General features: G+C 39.1%; 1 protein-coding gene across 1 annotated transcript in view; it reads right to left on the reverse strand.

The window, feature by feature from the left end:
• Positions 1-14,426: 14,426 nt before the first annotated feature.
• Positions 14,427-19,691, reverse strand: part of USP13 (ubiquitin specific peptidase 13 (isopeptidase T-3)) — a 164,259-nt gene continuing 158,994 nt past the window's right edge. The window contains exon 21 of the mRNA XM_006867718.1: positions 14,427-14,520. Within this exon, the coding sequence (XP_006867780.1) occupies positions 14,427-14,520 (94 nt within the window). The remainder of the gene's footprint in view (positions 14,521-19,691) is intronic.

Raw genomic sequence — 19,691 nt, forward strand, 5'->3', positions numbered from 1 at the left:
ATAGGGTTTGGAAGACATGTTTTTCTTAATGCAGATAGGGTGTAGAGTATAAATATGTCAAACGGAGTCCTTGTTCACTTGAATTCTGGAACTGTGTGAACTGAAGCAAGGGGACAAGGTACTGTCTCTTCATGTTTTTTCTGCAGGGAGGAAGTTTGATGATATCCTCATTTCCACTGAGTTTATATTAACCTGCTTAAGTGTCATATGATGCTGGCTTCCTAACTGCCCTGCACACCAATATTCCTTTTACTGTTAATATTTCTTAAGAGTGATAGATACATTTTTCCTAAAATGTTGTTTTCTTAGCTCCCTAATAACCTGTGCTTCTCACCCCTTGGTAATCTGTGCGATAAATCAATATTTTTGGACTGAATGTCCTGTTTTAATATGAGCAATGCATGCCCCCTTTGGCTCTTATTTTGAACATTGATCGAGTATGAAGACTTTTCTGTTAGCAGTGGTGTTTATGTAATTGGTTACATCCCACTTAGTTCTTCAGAGTGTTGTATGTGTGTTTGGGGCTTGGGAGTTAGTTTGAAGGATGTAATATAAAAAAAAAAATCAGAAGAGTTGTTTGCAAATTGCTGACCAAAATATAATTTTACCAATAACTAGTTCTAGTGAATCACACCCATTCTTCTTCATTTTGTATCCTTCTTTCTTATAAACCTTTCCTAAAGTATTACCAACTTTTTCTATTTGTTATTTGGTTAATAAGCTAGTTCAGGTCATGTTTTGAGTTATCAAACAAAAATTTGGGCCAAGCCAGTTAAATTGACTGAAAAATTAGCTTCTTTTTGGGGAAAAGTGCCCACATTTCTGTGATGTTTAAATTCCCTGTAGGATGGGTGGATCTGTCACTCCTTGAAGCTTTATATAAGAAACCATCTGTTCTGATTTATAAAAACCAAGAGGTGAGGACACTATATGCTCAGTGCCAGGTTTTGATATTCTTTACCAAAGCTCACTTGGGCAAAGTGAAGACCCCAGCTGGACAGCAGGAGGCAGAGGTATTTAAGGCATTCATAGTTGGGCGATAGTGGTACAAGTTCTGTGTCATTGCTGACCTCACTGAAAGGTCAAGGGTTCAAACCCACACAGTGGCTCCATGCAAGAAAAGACCTGAAGATCTAGTCTCATAAAGATTACAGACTTGAAAACGACCCAGTCATAGCCTGTCTCCTTATAGTCTCAGAAAACCCCACAATATCTTCAACGGTGTGTTTCTTTTGAATTTCAAAATCTTAGATACTCCACGTAGGAAGGACTCTTAAGGACCCTCCTCCCACCTAGAGCATCTCCCTGCTTGAATATTCCTGAGAGATCAGCCCATCCACAATTCACCACCATTCCTAACCCTGTATGTTCAACTAACTTTTCAGTCAACTTAAATCCATCATAATCCATTAGAAACTAAAAGAAAGAATTCAGAACAAAGTAGACAGGTGTTCTGTTTGGATGAAAACGCAAAGAAAACCAGTAATCATTACTAAGTTTCAATGTGTCATACTATTTCTAGTTGTATTTCTATGTGCTGTTGTAGCTTAGCAAGGATCCTTGGTAGTGGAGTGGATTAAGAGCTGGGCTGCTAACCACAAGGTCAGCAGTTCAAATCTACCAGCCGCTCCGTGGAAGAAAAATGAGGCTTTCTGCTCCCGCAAAGATTTACAGCCTCAGAAACCCTATACAGGGTCACGATGAGTCAGAACCAACTAGGTGGCACATATCCACTACAACCACCCTTGTATCTTAGCAGTGAGGAGAAAGAATAATGGATTCCCTTACTGGGCTAATCATATCTATTCCTTTTTCCCTTTGCATTCTGCCAAGAACACTCCTGAAAGATCTTGCTTACCAGAAAATTTTAACGTCTTACTTGGATTTCTACTAAAATGGCAAATTGTTGACACACATAACTGTGTAAGAATGCCCAGAACACAATCAACTTTAAAGAGTTTTAGGTCACCTTCCTCATTATCTTCTGTAAAGAGAACTACTATGTTGAATTTGTGGTCCATGGCTTGATCCTAACACTAGATAAATCTTCCTAGATTGTTCTATACAAGCAAAACTCAAACACAATTTTATAACACATTTATAACAGAGCTCCCAAACTCTTTAATACAAATTTTGTGGAAATATAGTGAAAACAACATGGTCTTACTGTGTCCCTCCCTCATTGTCCTTGAATTGGTTCCACACGATTAGACTGTACCTAAGTGAGTTATCATTGTTTCTGTTGTTACTATTCTTTTACACCTTGACATAACTTCTAGAAGCATTTTAGAAACAGGGTATTCTGAAGGTTTCATTCATGTGCCATTGTTATGAGGCCTCCTATTTTGAAAATTATTTCACATGATTTCAACTTTGCAAAATCATTTCAAATTCATTCCCTATCCTGATTTTACTGCACAATCTCCCTGTCACCTTAGTATTTATAGAACTGGTTGAAATTGAACTGTTTTGAACCAAGAAGTAGACACATATATCTTTTTAAAGAGTGTCCCTAGATGAATTCTGACATATGTTTGTAAAATGGTAATTTTTAAAAAAAGTAAAACATATAACCTCAGGTACAAAAATATTGCATGCATTAGTACTTGCAAATTTGCCTACTCAAATATTAACCAAAGCATGCAATGTAACTTTACTGAATGTAAATGTACCCAGTGCATGATTTAGTCTCACAGGTTAGCTGACTTTTCCTTGCTCATGAATACGGAAGCATTTACATGAACTTTGTGTTGCAGTTTTTACATTTTCTTTTAACATCCTATCTTTGACATTGTTTTCATATTATCACACTGAACTTCACAGATGTTCAAACATCTGGCTCATGCAGTGTTGCAGCCAGTGCCAAACGAATCCTCTGAGGGATCCTGGTACTTAAACCTTATAAAAACAACAGACCTCTGAGGCGCAAGAGAGCCAAAACGGAAATAAAATCCAAGTGTCTGAATGCCGCGAAATGAAATCGTGTTGATTGCCTCAGCATAAAAAGTTTTGAGTTCTAAATTCTTAACAATGCATTTCAAATATTTTCTAAAAACTTGGAAATTAATAAAAAGATACTGACGTCTATGTTCCGCGGGAGAAAGATGAGGCTTTTTGCTCCTGTAAAGATTTACAGCCTGGGAAACCCTGTTACAGGGTTGCTATGAGTCGGAACCGACTCTACGGCACATAACAACGACGACAACTGACATTCTAAAATAAAGTAGAGAGGTTGGGGTAATTTCAAACTTACGAAAATCATTGTAAGACAAAGTAGACTCAGGACCTTAGTTTCCATAAATGCTACATAGCTAATTTGCATGTGTGAGGGGTATGGGGTCACCGCACGTCCTCAATACAGCCCTACTTGTATGGTAGGGGGGCTCCTTGAGAAACTATACTTGATGAATACATTTAAAACATTAGTTCAGAGGTGTTGAAGTGATTTCCAGGTCATTCCGGGTCAACCCTGAAGTCCTCTCACTGCTGTTTTCTATAACCCTTGTTTTTGTGAGAAAACACAGACAAGAAAGACTAGAATTGGAGAGAACAAAGCTCAGTCTGACAATTGGGTCTTACATTACTAACAGCTGTCACCCCTTCATACACTCCTATAATCCTACCTGCCCCTTAAACACATACTACTGGAACTCAAAGACAGAATTCCCCCCAACAAACAGTAAGGACCTTTAGGTGGGGACATCAAACAGTTAAAAGGGTAGGGGGAAAAAAATTGGAAATTAAAATATGAAAGTTAACAAACTCTCTTGTGGTAGTTTGCCTTGAGTAAAGTTTCCACTACCTACAAACTATGCAGAAATATCCAAATAACACACTCTGGAAAAAAGTGCCCCAGTCTTGGAACTTTTTCCTTGAGACTTTCTTCACAAGAGAAAATGAACTTGCAATGTTGCAGAGTGTTTCCACAAAACCCTGATGTGTTCCAGTGGGGCAATTTAAGAAAACGGCATTCAAAATAATTAAAATTTAAAAAACATTTAAAAACAACAGACTTCTGAAGCACAAGAGAGCTCAAATGGAAATAAAATCCATGTGTCTGAATGGTGAAACAGTTGTTTGCTTAACAAAAAAATGTGTAGTGGTGTGTTTTTTTTACCCTTTGACCATCTTGGAGATGAGAAATGTATGACATAAAAGGGACTAAGGACTACATATACTCAACTAGCTAATTTGGTATTTTCACTGAGCTATACATAAAACTTTTTGCATGTATACCATAAAAGGGTTGTACCCTGTGAGAAATGTGTTCATGGTTGAATATGCGATCAGCAATTATAGGAAATAGAGCAAACCTCAATTTTTACCAACTTCCTTTCATCTCTCCTCATCCTCACATCTAACTCAAATGCCCCTCCCTCATTTTCCATTGTTCAGATTTGTTTACATTGGTTGGGGGGAAGAAAAACAACCCAAATTAATTTAGTAAACTTTTTACAAACTATAACAAGCATTTATTAACTATTTAGAAAAGACGTTTCTATATATTTTGTATATCTATGAATACTGCTTATCTAGTCGAATCTAAAAATATTGTTTTGAGATAAATTCTTCTGTAATGCTTCATCATGCTCAATGTTTAAAATCTTGGGATTTCATTTTTAAGCTGAACTAGATAACAAAAAATTAACTTTACATGTTTACATTGTGTTTCCAAACTAATACCAATCCAAATTAAGTGACCTATAGTGAATTAACAGTAACAGGGGTGGGAGAGTATTTGGCTTACTAGGTGATACTGCAGCTGTGTATTTAGTAAAATATTATGTAACATAGCACAACTGTGTTGGGTATTAAGGCTTCATCTTAGTATTCCTTGCATTGCTCTTTGAAATAAAATTACTACCGTATCTTATCATATGGATGTGTTTAATTTACTCAGTTGGATTATCATTTGCAAAGTACCAAGATTAAGGTAGTATTTTTGTATTATCATGGAAGCATGCCTTCCCTTTTTCACATTACTAACTTGTATTTATATTTGTGCAATTTTAAAATATGTTTTCAAATAAACTTTGTGGCTTCAAGGTCTTTTCAGGAATCTTTCAAAATGGGATTTGAGGATCAGAATTGCTTCAAATCGAAGAGAATTCATTTGTACTACTGGCTAATGGTCCTTTTATTGAAAATCATTACATATGATTTTGCATGAGTTATCTGGAAACCAGGAATGCATTTTTAGATATAAAACAAAGCTTTAAAATCTTCTTTGTTAATTTTTTTAAGACTAAAATATTATTTAACCTGAAATGGAATTTTGTGATTTTTAGAATAAAATGTTGAAAATATATTTCAGTTTTAGGGTCTTTTTTAAAAAAAAAAAAATCAGTCTGTATTAGAACACCTGCTTCTTATACGATAGCTAAGTATTTGGCAGCTCAGGGAGAGGAAGGTGTGGTGGTTCACTCCTGTAATACCCCTGTCGGGCAGTTCTACCCTGTCACATGAGTCAAAGGCAACGGAACTTACAAACAGCAATACTATATGCAGATGCTGTTCTAGGTAAGTAACCTCACCCTTGAAGAGCTTCTAGTTCTATAAAGAGCACAGATACTTTAATAAGAATGTCATGTGTTTCCCCTCCCCACCAAAAAACAAAAACAAAAAAGCAGAGGGACTAAAAGCAAATACTGTTGACTGATGCACGTAGGGGATTGTAATCATTGCAATGAAACGACGAGTGTAAACCCGATGTTCTCCCACGTAAACGACTCAATTCACAATAAGAAACTTATAAATAAAAGAATGTCATGTGCTAAGAAGTGCTAGGACAAGGCAAAATGAGATATTGTGAGCATGGCTGGAGACTCCTTTATCTATACAGGTGGTCAGGAAAGGTTTCTTTCAGGAGGTGGCGTTTTGGGTGAGATCTGAATCACAAGGAGGTGAGACAAGCATTCGTGGCAAATCTAATAGCTAGTGCAAGATGTCAAAACAGGAATGGTCTTGTGTGTGTCCTGTGAGGCAAGGGTGGTACGCAAGGGGAGAGCATAGAAGATGAACTGGCATGGTGGGCAGATGACAGGAAACCCTTAGGCCTAGGTCAAAAGCAGATGTGCCCTTACTAGTGGAGGGATGCCTTTCACTGTTCTGAAGATGTTAATTGAAGTCCTGGTAATGGAGGGAATAGCAGCTCAGATTAAGGGAGCCATCAAGGAGCCATCAAGGAGCTCTGGTAACGTAGTGGTAACGAATCGGGCTGTGAACCTTAAGGTCAGCGGTTTGAAACTACCAGCCGCTCTGCTGGAGAAAGATGAGGTTTTCTACTCCCGTAAAGATTTACACCCTCGGAAACCCTGTACAGGGTCGCTATGGGTCGGAACTGACTCAACGGCACTTAACAACAACAAGGGATACTGAGCACCCCTCTCCTTCCCACTGTTTCAAACGGAGATACCATGAAATCTTAGCAGAATCCCATTTTTTCCTCTATAAAATTAAAGTGTGCTTCTTTCATTTCCCATCTATCTAGTAAAGAATTGAGGATTCTGATTCCACCCGTTGTATAACTCAAGTCTTTTTTATGTCTTTCACCCCCATTCTCTCTAAAGACTTCTGCTTTTGAAGTTGAAAGTAGATTGCTTAACTTGAATATATTAATTTCTTCAAAGCTGCTTCACTCCATGGGTATATAAAATCAGCTCTATGTGTGAAGAATAAGTTTTTTTCCATTTCTAAGAATCTTATCTCTACTACACAATTTAAGATTTCCAAAAGACAAAGCACTGGATCATAAGGTCGGTTTGAGCTACAAGGCCAATGGTTCAAAACTCACCAAGCCCTCCTTGGAAACCCCATACAGGGTCGCTGTGAGTCAGAACCAACTTGATGGCACACACCAACAACAAATATATATATATATATATATATATATACATACATACATACTCCTGGTGTGGCACTGTAGGATCAGCACTGGACTGCAAAGTACAAAGTCAAGCAGTTCAAACCTCCAACTGCTCTTCGGAAACCCTATACAGGGCGCTATGAGTTGGCGACGACTCAATAGCATTTAAGAGCAATAGCATTTTTTTTCCCCACATTTACATTCAATAATAATACTTCCTGTCAATCATCTTAATGTATCAAACTTTAGACACTGATGGCTCATATTGCTTTTATTTTGCCTTGTAGACCTAAACTGTTGGTTCTCAGCAGGCCCTGTGCTTAAAATTTGCTCTCCTGAGTTGGGACGATTGGAGACACCAACACCGGCAGTACAACTGCCAAAGTGCCTCCTCAGTCCTATGAAAGGGAAGCAGAAAGGAAGCTAACATTCACTGAAATTTACCATGTACCAGGCATTGGTAGGTCAGGTGTCAAATTCTCAGCTTTCATGCAAGACACTTGGGCTAGAACCTGGCCGTTGTCCCTCACCAGCAGCCACCACTTGTCTGTTAGTGGAGCTAATGTGATGCCACGATGCTGATGTTCTAGATGAAGATGGACTAGGAGGGAAGGTCTGGTATTCTACTTCCAAAAATCAGCCAATGGATCACAATGATCCAATATGTACCCGATCACAGGGGTGGCGCAGAACCAGGCAGTGTTTAGTTCCTTTGTCACCATGATTTGGGGACCCACTCAATGACAGTTAACAGCAATCAGACTTTCCTTCCTGCCATTGTAACTCCACTGGACACTCTGGTCCTTTGCTTCTGCCCTACTAATACTTTTACCCAGTCCATAATTAATGGGACTACCAATAATTATTATAAGCAACACCAATAATTTCGCCTGGTAAAAAAGCTTTCACAGATGAAAATCAGCCTAAACATTACATCTAATACTAAAATCTGCAAAAAACAGACTCAGGAAAAATTAGGTTTCATAGAAATAATCAATATGATGTCAAATATTGCTTATAGTAATTTTTTGCTATTGATTAAAAATTGACAAAAGAAGCAAATCTTCTTGACAGGATTTCGATTTGCAAAATTTGGCCTGGGAAAGCTGGGTCCAATGAGAGTGATGGTTGCAAAAGAGAATTTAGAAGCAGCAGGAGCTTTAATAGGGAAATTCGATAAGTACTGAAAACTAACGGATGACTCAGTCCTCAAACAGAATGAACAGACTTGATACCAAAGAAATTAATTTCATTTAAGCTAGACAGAAAAAAATGTGTTCAGTTTGGGAATAGTCCCAACTAGATAATTATTTCACACCACCTCCTTTCTCCTCAAACCTCAACCTCCCTCATCCTCACTCTCAGCTCCTGATTTTACTTCCTGTTTCACGGAGAAAATGAAAGCAGGCAGGAGAGAGTTCCTAGACCCTCCACCCCCAGCATCCGCACCCCGGTCTCTGTCTTCTTGCCTATTGTCAGGGTTGGTCATGCCAGTGCCCTGCCTAAAGACAGTCCCTCACCCTGACATCAGATCCCATCACCTCTTTCTTGTGCAAGGACATCAAACCAGCAATTTTACCCACTTCATGCTACATCAAAGGAGCCCTAGTGTTGCCATGCACAACAGAATAAAATGCTGTCTGGTTCTGCGCCGTCCACATGTTCAGTATCATAGCAAGATATACGCGTCCGCTAACAAATGGGTTCTGGTTGTGCAGGAGGTATATTGACTAGGAATTTAATCTAGGTTTCCCACTGAACCACCAATGCCCCCTTTATACATCTATGTTAATCTTTTTAACACTTTGAGCACTAAAGTGGTGTATTTTTTAAGCAGTGATTAATATACTCTTTGTGGTAGGCAGAGTAATGCATCCTCCCCTAAGATGTCTAAATTCTAATCCCTGAAATTTATAAATATACTACCTAACTTGGCAAAAGGGAGTTTGCAGATTCGATGAAGTTAAGGATCTGATTATTCTGAATTACCTGGATGGGCCCAATGAAATCACAAGGGTCCTTAAAAGAGGGAAATGGAAGGACCAGAGGCAGAGGAGACATGAAGGTGGAAATAGAGGTCAGAGTAGTACCATTTCTGGAAGACAGTTTGGCCACAAACAAGGAATGTGAACAGCCTGTAAAAGCTGGAAAAGGCATGGAACAGACTCTTTGAAAGGGCCACCAGAAGGAACTCAGCCTGGCTGACCCATTGATTATAGTCCCCGTCAGACTCATCTTCATACTTCTAATCTAAAAAACAGTAAATTAAATATGTTGTTTGAAGTCACTAAGTTTGTGGTGATTTGTTACAGCATCCATAGGAAAACGAATACACCCAAAACTTGGCATCATAGAAATGATGAAATTTTCTGAGTCATGGCACCATTTTCAGAAACCAGGAGCCTTTAGGGGCCATTGATCCCTTGATACACCCAGTGCTGATTCTGCTTTCATGGGTGCTGAGAAAGCCATCAGCAAACTACAAGCCAGGAGCCACAAAGAGGTTTTCATTGGCTCCAACAGTAGAGCAAGTTGAAAAGATTTCTGACTTCTCCATCCCTATCTTCCTTCACACAGTGAGCATTTTGTCATCACTGATGTTCCACTATTGATGGGAACCAAGCAGCCCCGATGGCTCCCTAGCAACACAAAGAAACTCCAAAAGAAAATTAGAATTACCGCCTCACCTGTTCCACCTGAACAATGCAGAATCCGCTTATTTGACATTTTTCAAAAGAAAAACAAAAAGAGGCATAAAGGGACCTCAGATTGTGAGAATAGCTTTTAATTTTAAAACAACTGAAGCAATAAATCATCCATCTCTCCTTCCATCACAAGCAAATACTCTCCCAAAACATTTGCCATATTTTAAACAACATATAGTGCAAGATAAAACAAATACAAATTTCTTCAGGAGCCAACATCAAAGCCTGCTGCGCAGGGTGGGCACAGGCTCGGCCTCCAATGAGGCTGAGAAATGAAAGTGTCACATCTAGAATGACAAGTTTTGCACAGCATTCCAACAAGGCCAGCTTTAAGCAGACTCAACAATACCTGGAAAGGGGAAACCACAAGAGAATGTTGCCTAGAGTGAAACAAGCATGTCCAACACCCTCACATGGCTATCGTCCTTGGCACCTGGAAGACGTCTGAAAAATAGCGAAATGGTAGAGCTCCTAGGCAAAGTTGACGAAAGCAGGTTTATTTGCCTTTTGTTTTTTAATTGGGGTCTTACACGAATATTGATTTTGAGCAGAAAAGGCTGCTGTCTGAAAGCGTTGTGTGCCTCACAGCGCTCTTGACTCCAGCAAAATTATTTGCAGTGCTCTATTTGGATGTTTCACAGAATTACCTTTCTTACCTCTGGTATCTGCTGCCTATGCCTAGACCATCGAGTGTCTAGGGCAGTGCTGCTCAATAGAAGTATAATGTGAACCACATTCTAATCATACTTTTTAGTAGCCACATTCAACAAGGCATAGATGAAATTAGCCTTAATGTATCTTTTAGATCCAATAATATATTATCCTTTTAACGTGTACGGAACATAAAATACTGTGAAATATTTTTTTGTGTACTGAATTTTTACGTGCATTTTACACATTCAGCACTTCTCAAGTTAAACAACACATTTCAAATGCTCATCCTCCCCATGTGGTTACTATTTCCTGTGCTGGGCAGTGCAGATCTAAAGAACGTTAACATCAATGCTTTCAAGAAGCACACCTCCACAGCACCATGTAGAACATCTTATACATCAACTTTAGAGTTCACGACCTTGATCCGTCACCTAGGATTTCTGACATAAGGATAAAGGGTTAGATCCCATTTCATCTAAATCTCATTACCCAGGTCCTGCCCCCCGACACCTGCCATTCCCCACAGAAGGTCTGTACTGATGATGTGATGTAGCAAGTGATGTCTACAGGATGAAAGAAACATCTTTTCTGTAATCAAGAACTTTGTCAGCCCTTATTGGTGAGCTCTGAGTTGGGATACAAAATATTCTTAATAAGTTACAGATTTAGCTGAAGGTAGTTCTGATGCTTTTCTTGGGGGGGGGGGGTTGGATATTTTGATTTCTTGTTTCTTGAGGCAGGTGGTAGCAAAGTGTCTCAGAGACTGGAAAATTTAAAGTTTCAAGAGTAGAAAAATAATGGGCTGATTATCAAAGAAAGTAAAAATAAATGAAGCAGGAATAGAAATGGATGTGAGGACACTAAAAATGAGCAGGTCTAAAATTGGGGTATATACACTAACCAAAAAGATGGTTAGCCTATCTATCTAAACCACTGAGTGATCTCTTACATCGTATACGCCTGACCCCAGTAACAACTGTAGGAAAACAAAAACAGACTAGAATGTTAGGGGAGAGGGACTCCCAAGCTCATTTAGTTCAATCCTCTTGTAAAAACAAAAACAAAACTCCAAGAAGTAAAGTGACTCAGTCACCGGATACATGGAGACAGTCGAAGTAAAAACCCAGGTGCCCTCCCTCAGAGCTTCAGGGTCCGGGTCAGGTAACAGGAATAAACAATATTGGGAGTGAAAGGCCCAAGCTACTCGCGCTGGACTTAAGCAGTCCAAGGCGAGCGTGGAGGGTATGGCAAGAACATTCTCTTGTAGTAGGAGAAGACAGCCTAGTTGATTCCAAACTATTGAGACAATGTTGATATACCCAAAAATCACAAAAACACCATTCTTTCAACAGTCCTTTCAACAATTTTTTTTTCTGTAAAGGAAGATCCCAATCTGAACCAAACTGAATTGAATTACATATATGGGCATTTAGAGCAATCGACACAATACATTTTTGATACGTTACATTCTCCAAAGACACATTCATTGGGGTTCTACACAAATGAATATCAAAAGCTATTTACAGGAAAAGAATGCTCTTTTTCATACACACACCCACACAAAGTCAGGATCACACAGATATATTCTAGCGCCTCACACAGAGGACTCCCACCACCACGTTGACAATCAGTTGACACAATCCACATTATTCCAGGTTTTAGCCACAACAGTGTTGTTGACACACATGTGAATCTAAGATAAAGCAGTATATTCCAGACTTTTATTCCCAGGAAACTTGCCTTGTATATATTAAGATATACATATAAATACACTGCTAAGGGAAAAAAAAAAAAATTGCTCCTGTTTTTTCCATCTCTCTATCTGAAAGAAAGAATAGCACATATACAAAACTTTGCCTTGTAGAAATAGCCCTTTGGTTTGAGGCAGAGAGAAAAACAGCCATATCACACCTTTTTACAATATGTTTAGGCATCAAAAGGGCTAAATTTCTGTTTTTACTTCTTGAAATTAAATAATTTGCAGCCTATAATTTTAAATACTGATTTTACACCATTGATTTTGCAAAGTTTTATTATAAAATGTTTACTGTGTTCAAAATACACATGCTATCTTTTTTCCACATTTCATTCCAAACTCCTAAGCCTCCCCCACAAGCCCTACCCCGCCTCCCAAAGAAAGGCCTTCACTTTGTAACATAGTTGAATACAAGCCATTTTTTGATGCATGTCTATAGTCATTCTTCTATGAGACTGGGTTTTTGTAAGGCTGCTTAGCATGGGGATTTCTACAGGAGTCAAGCACTCAGTGAACAGAGTAGAGCTAAGTAAGATATCCAAGTCAATGCTAAAAGGTGACACCAAGGGGCATAATTTAGTAGAGGATTACCGCACCATGAGCTCCCTCCTGCCAAATCTCATTTGTTCCCAAAGCAAAGAAAACATCAGATGAGAGAAGGGAGGGAGTATACTCTACTAGGACCCACCTTGGCACACCATCTTCTACGCTTTAAAGGGGCATCATACCAAGTATCTCGCTGTATCCTCAAAGCATGATTACAAAGAGAGGTCAGGCTTCACTGCAGAGCATGAGGGACTTGCCCAAGGTCCACAGCCAGCTGGGGCAGCACCCAGGACTCCAGGTCAGAGATCTGGGTCCAAGTCCCTCACGCACATGGCCTAGCTGGTCTCCCGTGAGACAAGGGCTCCAATCATAACTAGAATCCTGATTGTGAACAACTCACTGTGTCAGCGTGTCACTGTGTAATGACCTATTTTCTGTGCTTTATTTCACACAATTGGGTCTACATTATTTATCTACAGTCTTCTAACAAGAGTCTTTCAACCAAACAAATATATTTTAAGCAGTCAGCAATATATTCTTTTTTCATTTGACTGAATAATCTGAAATAGAAACTTGAGAGGCCCCAGAATTTGGCGCAGAGCAGTAGGAAAATGATGTTATAGTTCTGCTGTTGTTGTTTTAAATCACAGTTGAAATTCTAATCTAATCCTAGGTTACAACTAAACTAGTGAAATACCAAAATGAAATGAATGGTCTTCCACAATGTCATGTAAATTCTCTTTGCATCTGCAATCCTTAAAGTGCCCAAGATCCCACTGTTGACCACAGCAGCTAAGGCAAGCCAGAAAGTGATAAAACAGGAAAGGGGCAGAGACAAGTCTCTGGCCCCAGAAAACATAGAAATGGAGGCAGCAAAGAGCTCAGAGACAGGAAAATGACTGTCAAATTTGGGGCGTGTAATATGATTCCAGGAATCTGTCATGTGTTTTGGTAAGAAGAAATCAGTGGTTTTAACCAAAAATTGAACGCTTTATCTTTTGGGAGAAAGGTTGCTAAGAAACAGAGAATTCATCTACCTTTGGCAAAGTACAACATTGCGCTGCTGTGGGCATCAGGTCACAAGCCTAAGTGACTCCTTTACAGCAGTCACAGGGCAAACTCAGCCCTTTTTACTCCATAAATCTTAGTGGGAAACTGATCTTTAAAGCTGTTCCTGAGTTATAGTTTCTTTAAAATGCTATCTTGCTTTTTCCAGCTGCTCTTAATTCCAACTGTTTTAGCCTTTAAAAACCAACCCGTCACAGATTTTCTAGTTGACTCTAAAGGTCTCACACTCTCTTTCATTCACACACACATTCACACAATCATATTGTGAATTTTTATATGATTTAAATTAAAAATACTTTTCACTGCATATGTTCTTATTATACACAGGTCAGAAATTATTGTGTATAATGAAAAAAAAATTATATCACAAATAAAGCCTAGCCCAGAGGCTGATTTTGGACAATGAAACAAAAGTGGGCTCTTCGTGAATTTTGAGTGAGGTTTGTCCCACTGGCCACATTAACTGGTTTCTCTGCAGGCTGCTGCCAATGGTCCACACCAAGATAGAGAGGGCTGATGGCACATTCCCATTGGTGATCAGGTGGCAGTAGACCCTACCAACACTATGAATACTTTTCTTTTTAATTATCCTCTCCTTGAACATTTATAAAAAGAAAACTATCTACAGTAGTGCCTCATCACTAATAGAATTTTCTTCCCAGTTCTATTTCAAGAAGGCGTCAAATGCTCATCGTGCTCTTTAAATAAACTATAAATACCCCATGTATTCCTTCAGATCTGGCTGTCCCAACTTTTCCTTATTTTTTTATTTTTATTTTTTTGGCAAATTAAAAAGGCGTATGGCTTCTGTCGCCGATTTTATGTGTGAGGTTTAGCTTGGTATCCTGCGGTAAAAGTACATGTAGCCCAGGTCTTTAGGGGGTCTTTCTGAGGCACACACTTTGTGGTCATTGTAGATCACCCATCTGAAAACAAAACACAGAGGTATCTCATGGAATTAAGTCACTTCCAAGACGTTTTGCAGAAAGAAGTTACTGCATAATTGGAGCACATTTATTAAAAACAACCACAATGCATTTCAGATTACCAAACTCACATTTGTTGTATAAAAAGAACAGAATGATGGTGGGAAATCACAACTGCTTTTTGATCCTAGAGCTCTATCAAACACTATTTACTAAAATGTATCAAGAGTTTTCAAACACCTTGAAACCTTTTAATCCCAAAATTCTCTTTATAGAAATCCACAGATAGCCTCAGAAATTAAGTCAAAGAATTATATACAATGATTACCTCAAGTTCAGCTACAAGTATTAGCTAAAAATCAGAATTAAATCGGTATTCTATTATAAAGCTATTGAAATGTCTTCAAAAATGATCTGATAAAGTGAGAAAATAATTATAATATGAAATAGAGGAAGCAAGTTAAAAAATTACATGTGCTCTATACATACTTGAAAGTTTCAAAATCTTCTGAGAACACACATGTCTATTTATATACCTACTCTTCACTGATCAACTATCTCATTATCCAAATTTTGCATGTATGACAATAGTAAACAAAATCTACTATGCAACTATTTTGCACATTAATGACATACATGTGGCAGTAATGAACACAAAGGTGTGAGGTAAAAATACAACACTTGCAGTGACGTGCTCACCTGGCTGGGTCACAATTCTGTAATGCTGCAATTTGGCAGTTCTGTCATTATATAACTCCATGCTGTGATCTGATGTGCTCATCCTCCATTTTCACATAAAGCCAATTTTCACTTAACAACCTGGCCTTTGGAACCTAACCATGTCGATAAGTGAGAAGTGGATATACACTGTATGCACATATGTCTTTGCTATGTTAAACAGCTTTTGGCTTGCTACTGTATCTTAGTAGCTATTGAGCATTTAACCATGGGCCAGCAAGTCACTATGCAACCTGAACTACCCATCATGAACTGGGTGCTGTCAGACCCACAGAGTCATCAAGTCAAGCATGTACAGCAACACATCCACATTAAATGGAAGTGATGTATGTCATTCTGGGATTGAGCAGGACCTGGAGGCACACATAAGTTACATGCGGAAGTGACCCAAATGCCCAGTCTCCACTCCTGTTACATTATCTTCCCTCTCCCAGTCTACACCTATAGCCTGATAAGGAGTGCCTTACAACCAGTTGACTGAGATGAGAAAACTCATGCTTGATTTACAGACGGTTCTACACGACTTGCTAATACCATTTGAATGTAGACAGTGGCAGCACTCTGCCCCCTTTTTAGGACTTCCCTTAAGGCCAGTGGTGAAGGGAAATCCTCCTACTGGGCAGAACTTTGAGCAGTGCACTTGGTTGTTCATTTTACTTGGAAGGAAAAAAAAATGGACAGATGTGTGACTATATACTACTTCATGGACTGTGGCTAATGGTCAGTGACTTGGAAGGAGTATGATTGGAAACTGGTGACAAAGAGGTATGAGGAAGAAGTACATGCATAGGCCTCTATGAATGGGCCAAAGAAGTGAATGCTCATCAAAGACTGCTCTTGACAGAGGATAATTTAACAATCAGGTGAATAAATAAGATAACATCTTTTGTGTATACCAGTCATCATCTTTCCCCAGCAGAATGGACTCATGAGCAAAGCGGTCAGGTTATTAGGGATGGAGGTTATGCATGGACTCATCAACATGAACTTCAACTCACCAAGGTCCACTTGGCTACAGTCACTGCTAAGTGCCCACTCTACCAGCAGAAATCAATACTGAGTATCAATAGGATACCACTTCTCAGGGTAATCAGCCAGGAAGCTTGATTACATTGAACCACTTCCATCATGGAAAGGGCAGCATTTTGTTCTTACTACAATAGACACTTATTCTGGATATGGATTGGCCTTCCCTGTTCTCAATGCTTCTGTCAAAACTGCTATCTGCTGATTTACAAGATGCCTCATCCACCACCATGTTATCTCATACAGCACTGCATCAAATCAAGGAACTCACTTCACAGCAAATAAAGTATGGCAGTGAGCCAACCAACGCTCTTGGAATTCACTGGTCTTACCATGACCCCCATCATCCTGAAGCAGCTGACTTCACATATGATGGAATGGCCTCTAATCACACAATGATGGAATATGCTAGTTGAAAATATTTTTAGGGTTTGGGAAATGTTTTCCTGGAGGGTATGTGTGCTCTAAACCAGCATCCAATATATGTAGTTGTCTCTCCCATAGCCATAATTCATGGATCCAGGGATCAAGTAGTAGAAATGGGAGTGGCACCCATTATTATCCTAATGACTGACTCCCAAAATGTTTGCTTCCTATCCCCACAACTCTATGTTCTGTGGGTCTAGAGGCCTTAGTTCCAAAGGGAAGAATGCTCCCATATGGAGACACAACATTGAACTAGAAGTTAAAAATGCCACCTAGCCACTTTGGTCTCCTCATGCCTCTGGATCAATAGGCATAGAAGAGAGTTACCATTTTGACTGGAGTGATTTATCTTTATTACCAGGGGGAAATCAGATTCATATTGTATAATGGAAGTAAAGCGGAGTATGTCTGGAATATAGGAGATCCCTTTGGGCATCTTTTAGTACTACTTGTTGTTGTTAAGTGCCGTCGAGTCGGTTCCGACCCATAGCGACCCTGTACAGGGTTTCCAAGAGTGTAAATCTTTACGGGAGTAGAAAGCCTCATCTTTCTCCCGCGGAGCAGCTGGTAGTTTCGAACCACTGACCTTAAGGTTCGCAGCCCGATTCGTAACCACTATGCTACCAGAGCTCCTTTTAGTACTACTATACCCTGTAATTAAAGTCAATGGAAAACGACAACAACCCAATTCCAACTTGACTACTACTAATGGTCCAGATTCTTCAGGAATCAAAGTTTGGGTAATGCCACCAAGAAAAGAACCATAACCACCTGAGGTATTTACTGAGGGAAAAGGTAATATGGAATGGGTGATGAAAGAAAGTCATTTTAAATATCAGCTACAACTATATATCTGTTGCAGAAACAAGGAATGTAATTATTATGAATATTTCTTTCTTGTTTTAGTATATGAGTATGTGAGATGGCTTCAAAACATTAGTGAGGAAAATTCCATTAGCTTTTAATTCCATTTTTCGATGAACTTTTTGAAGCACCGTTACATGTCTCAGGTATTTTTGTTTTCTTCCCTCCCTTATTCCATGACTTATAAAATAGAAATGGGGCTAGTATGTTTCGGGGTATACAAATATTAGTGGCATCATGATAAGCACAAGTACAACTTTATAATTGTCTTTAGTTAGAGATTATTGTTGTTGTTAAGTGCTGTTGAGTTGGTTCTGACTCATAGCAACTGCATAGGCTTTCTGAGGAGCAGCTGGTGAGCCTGAACCGCCGACTTTGCAGTTGAAACTGACCTTTTGGTCCAGTGCATAAACCCGCATTAAACTGCAGCACCACACCAGAACTCCTATTTAGAGATTATGCCTGGTTTAAGGAGATATACACAGGTATTACACTGACCAGGGGTAGATTGTGATGTTGTTGTTGTTGTTATGTGCAGTGGAATCGGTTCCGACTCATAGCGACCCTGTACAGGGTTTCTGAGGCTGTAAATCTTTATGGGAGCAGAAAGCCTCATCTTTCTCCCATGGAACAGCTGGTAGTTTCGAACTGCTGACCCTGAGGTTAGCAGCCTGATTTGTAACCACTACGCTACCAGAGCTCCTTAGATTGTGATAGTTAATGTTATGTGTCAACTTGATTATCCCATGATTCCCAGTATTCTGTAATTATCCTCAGATCCATTTTGTAATCTGATGTAAGGGGCGTTTTCTTGGGAATGTGGATGTTCTGGCAAAGCTTTCTCTTTCTCAATCCTGCATTCAACTCATCATTCTCTAACCTCCTGTTCTTGGACCATAATTCAGCTGCTCGCTGCCTGACATGTGGATTTTGACTTTGTTAGTCACTGTAACCAGCAAGCACTTAGGCCTCACCAGTCTCCACAACTGTGTGAACTCTTTGCTTGAAATAAATCTCTCTGTATATAATATATATATATATATATATGTTGTTGTTGTTAAGTGCCGTCGAGTCGGTTCCGACCCATAGCGACCCTGAACAGGGTTTCCGAGGGTATATTGTTATTGTTCTGTTGAATCAATTCCAATCCGTATTGTATATATATGTGTGTATATATATATATATATATATACTTCTCTCATTTTGTTCCTTTAGAGAACCCAGCCTAAGATACATATATATGTATCCTCCCTTAATAAAAACTATAGAGTCCTGGTGTGGCACTGTGGGTTAATTTTCTGGACTTCAAAGCCGCTCCTTGGAAACCAACTTGATGGCACTTAACAACAATAATAAAAACTAAAATAAGACAAAGAGGAATTTATCAAACAATAGACAATGTTTATCTTTATGGTCTGTGCAATATTTGCGATACGATGCTATTGTTAAGTGCCGTCGAGTCAATTCTGACTCATTATCGACCTTGTATAAGGTTTCCAAAGAGCAGCTGGTGGGTTTGAACTGCCTATCTTGAGGTCAGCAGTCCAGTGCTTATCCTACAATGACACACCAGGACTCCATTTGAGACATGAGTATTAAAAAAATTATTTGTTGTATATCTGAACTTAAAGTAGCTCTGGTAGCATAGTGGTTACGAGTCGGGCTTCTAACATCAAGGTCAGCAGTTCGAAACTACCAGCTGTTCCGAGTTAGAAAGATGAGGCTTTCTGCTCCCGTAAAGATTTACAGCCTCGGAAACCCTGTACAGGGTCACTGTGAGTCAGAACCGACGCCACAGCACATAACTACCACCACCATCTGAACTTAAAATTTAACAGGGTATTTTATTTTTGTTATTTATGGGTTTTTGTTTTAAATCTGGCAGTCCTATAGATATATATTATGTTGCAGGCTACATTCATTTACGGATGTCATCTTGATGCGGTGGTTAAGAACAGCTTTGAATACCAATTCTGCTACTTCCTAGTTAGTTAGGTCAAGCTATTCAGTGTCTTGGAACCCCAGTTCCTGATGAGTAAAACAGATTTAAGAGAACATTTCAAAAGACCACTACAGGAGGGGATTATAATCAATGTAATGAAACAAGGTATATGAAT

This window comes from Chrysochloris asiatica, unplaced genomic scaffold, assembly GCF_000296735.1.
Source record: "Chrysochloris asiatica unplaced genomic scaffold, ChrAsi1.0 scaffold00108, whole genome shotgun sequence".
Lineage (NCBI taxonomy): Eukaryota > Metazoa > Chordata > Mammalia > Afrosoricida > Chrysochloridae > Chrysochloris > Chrysochloris asiatica.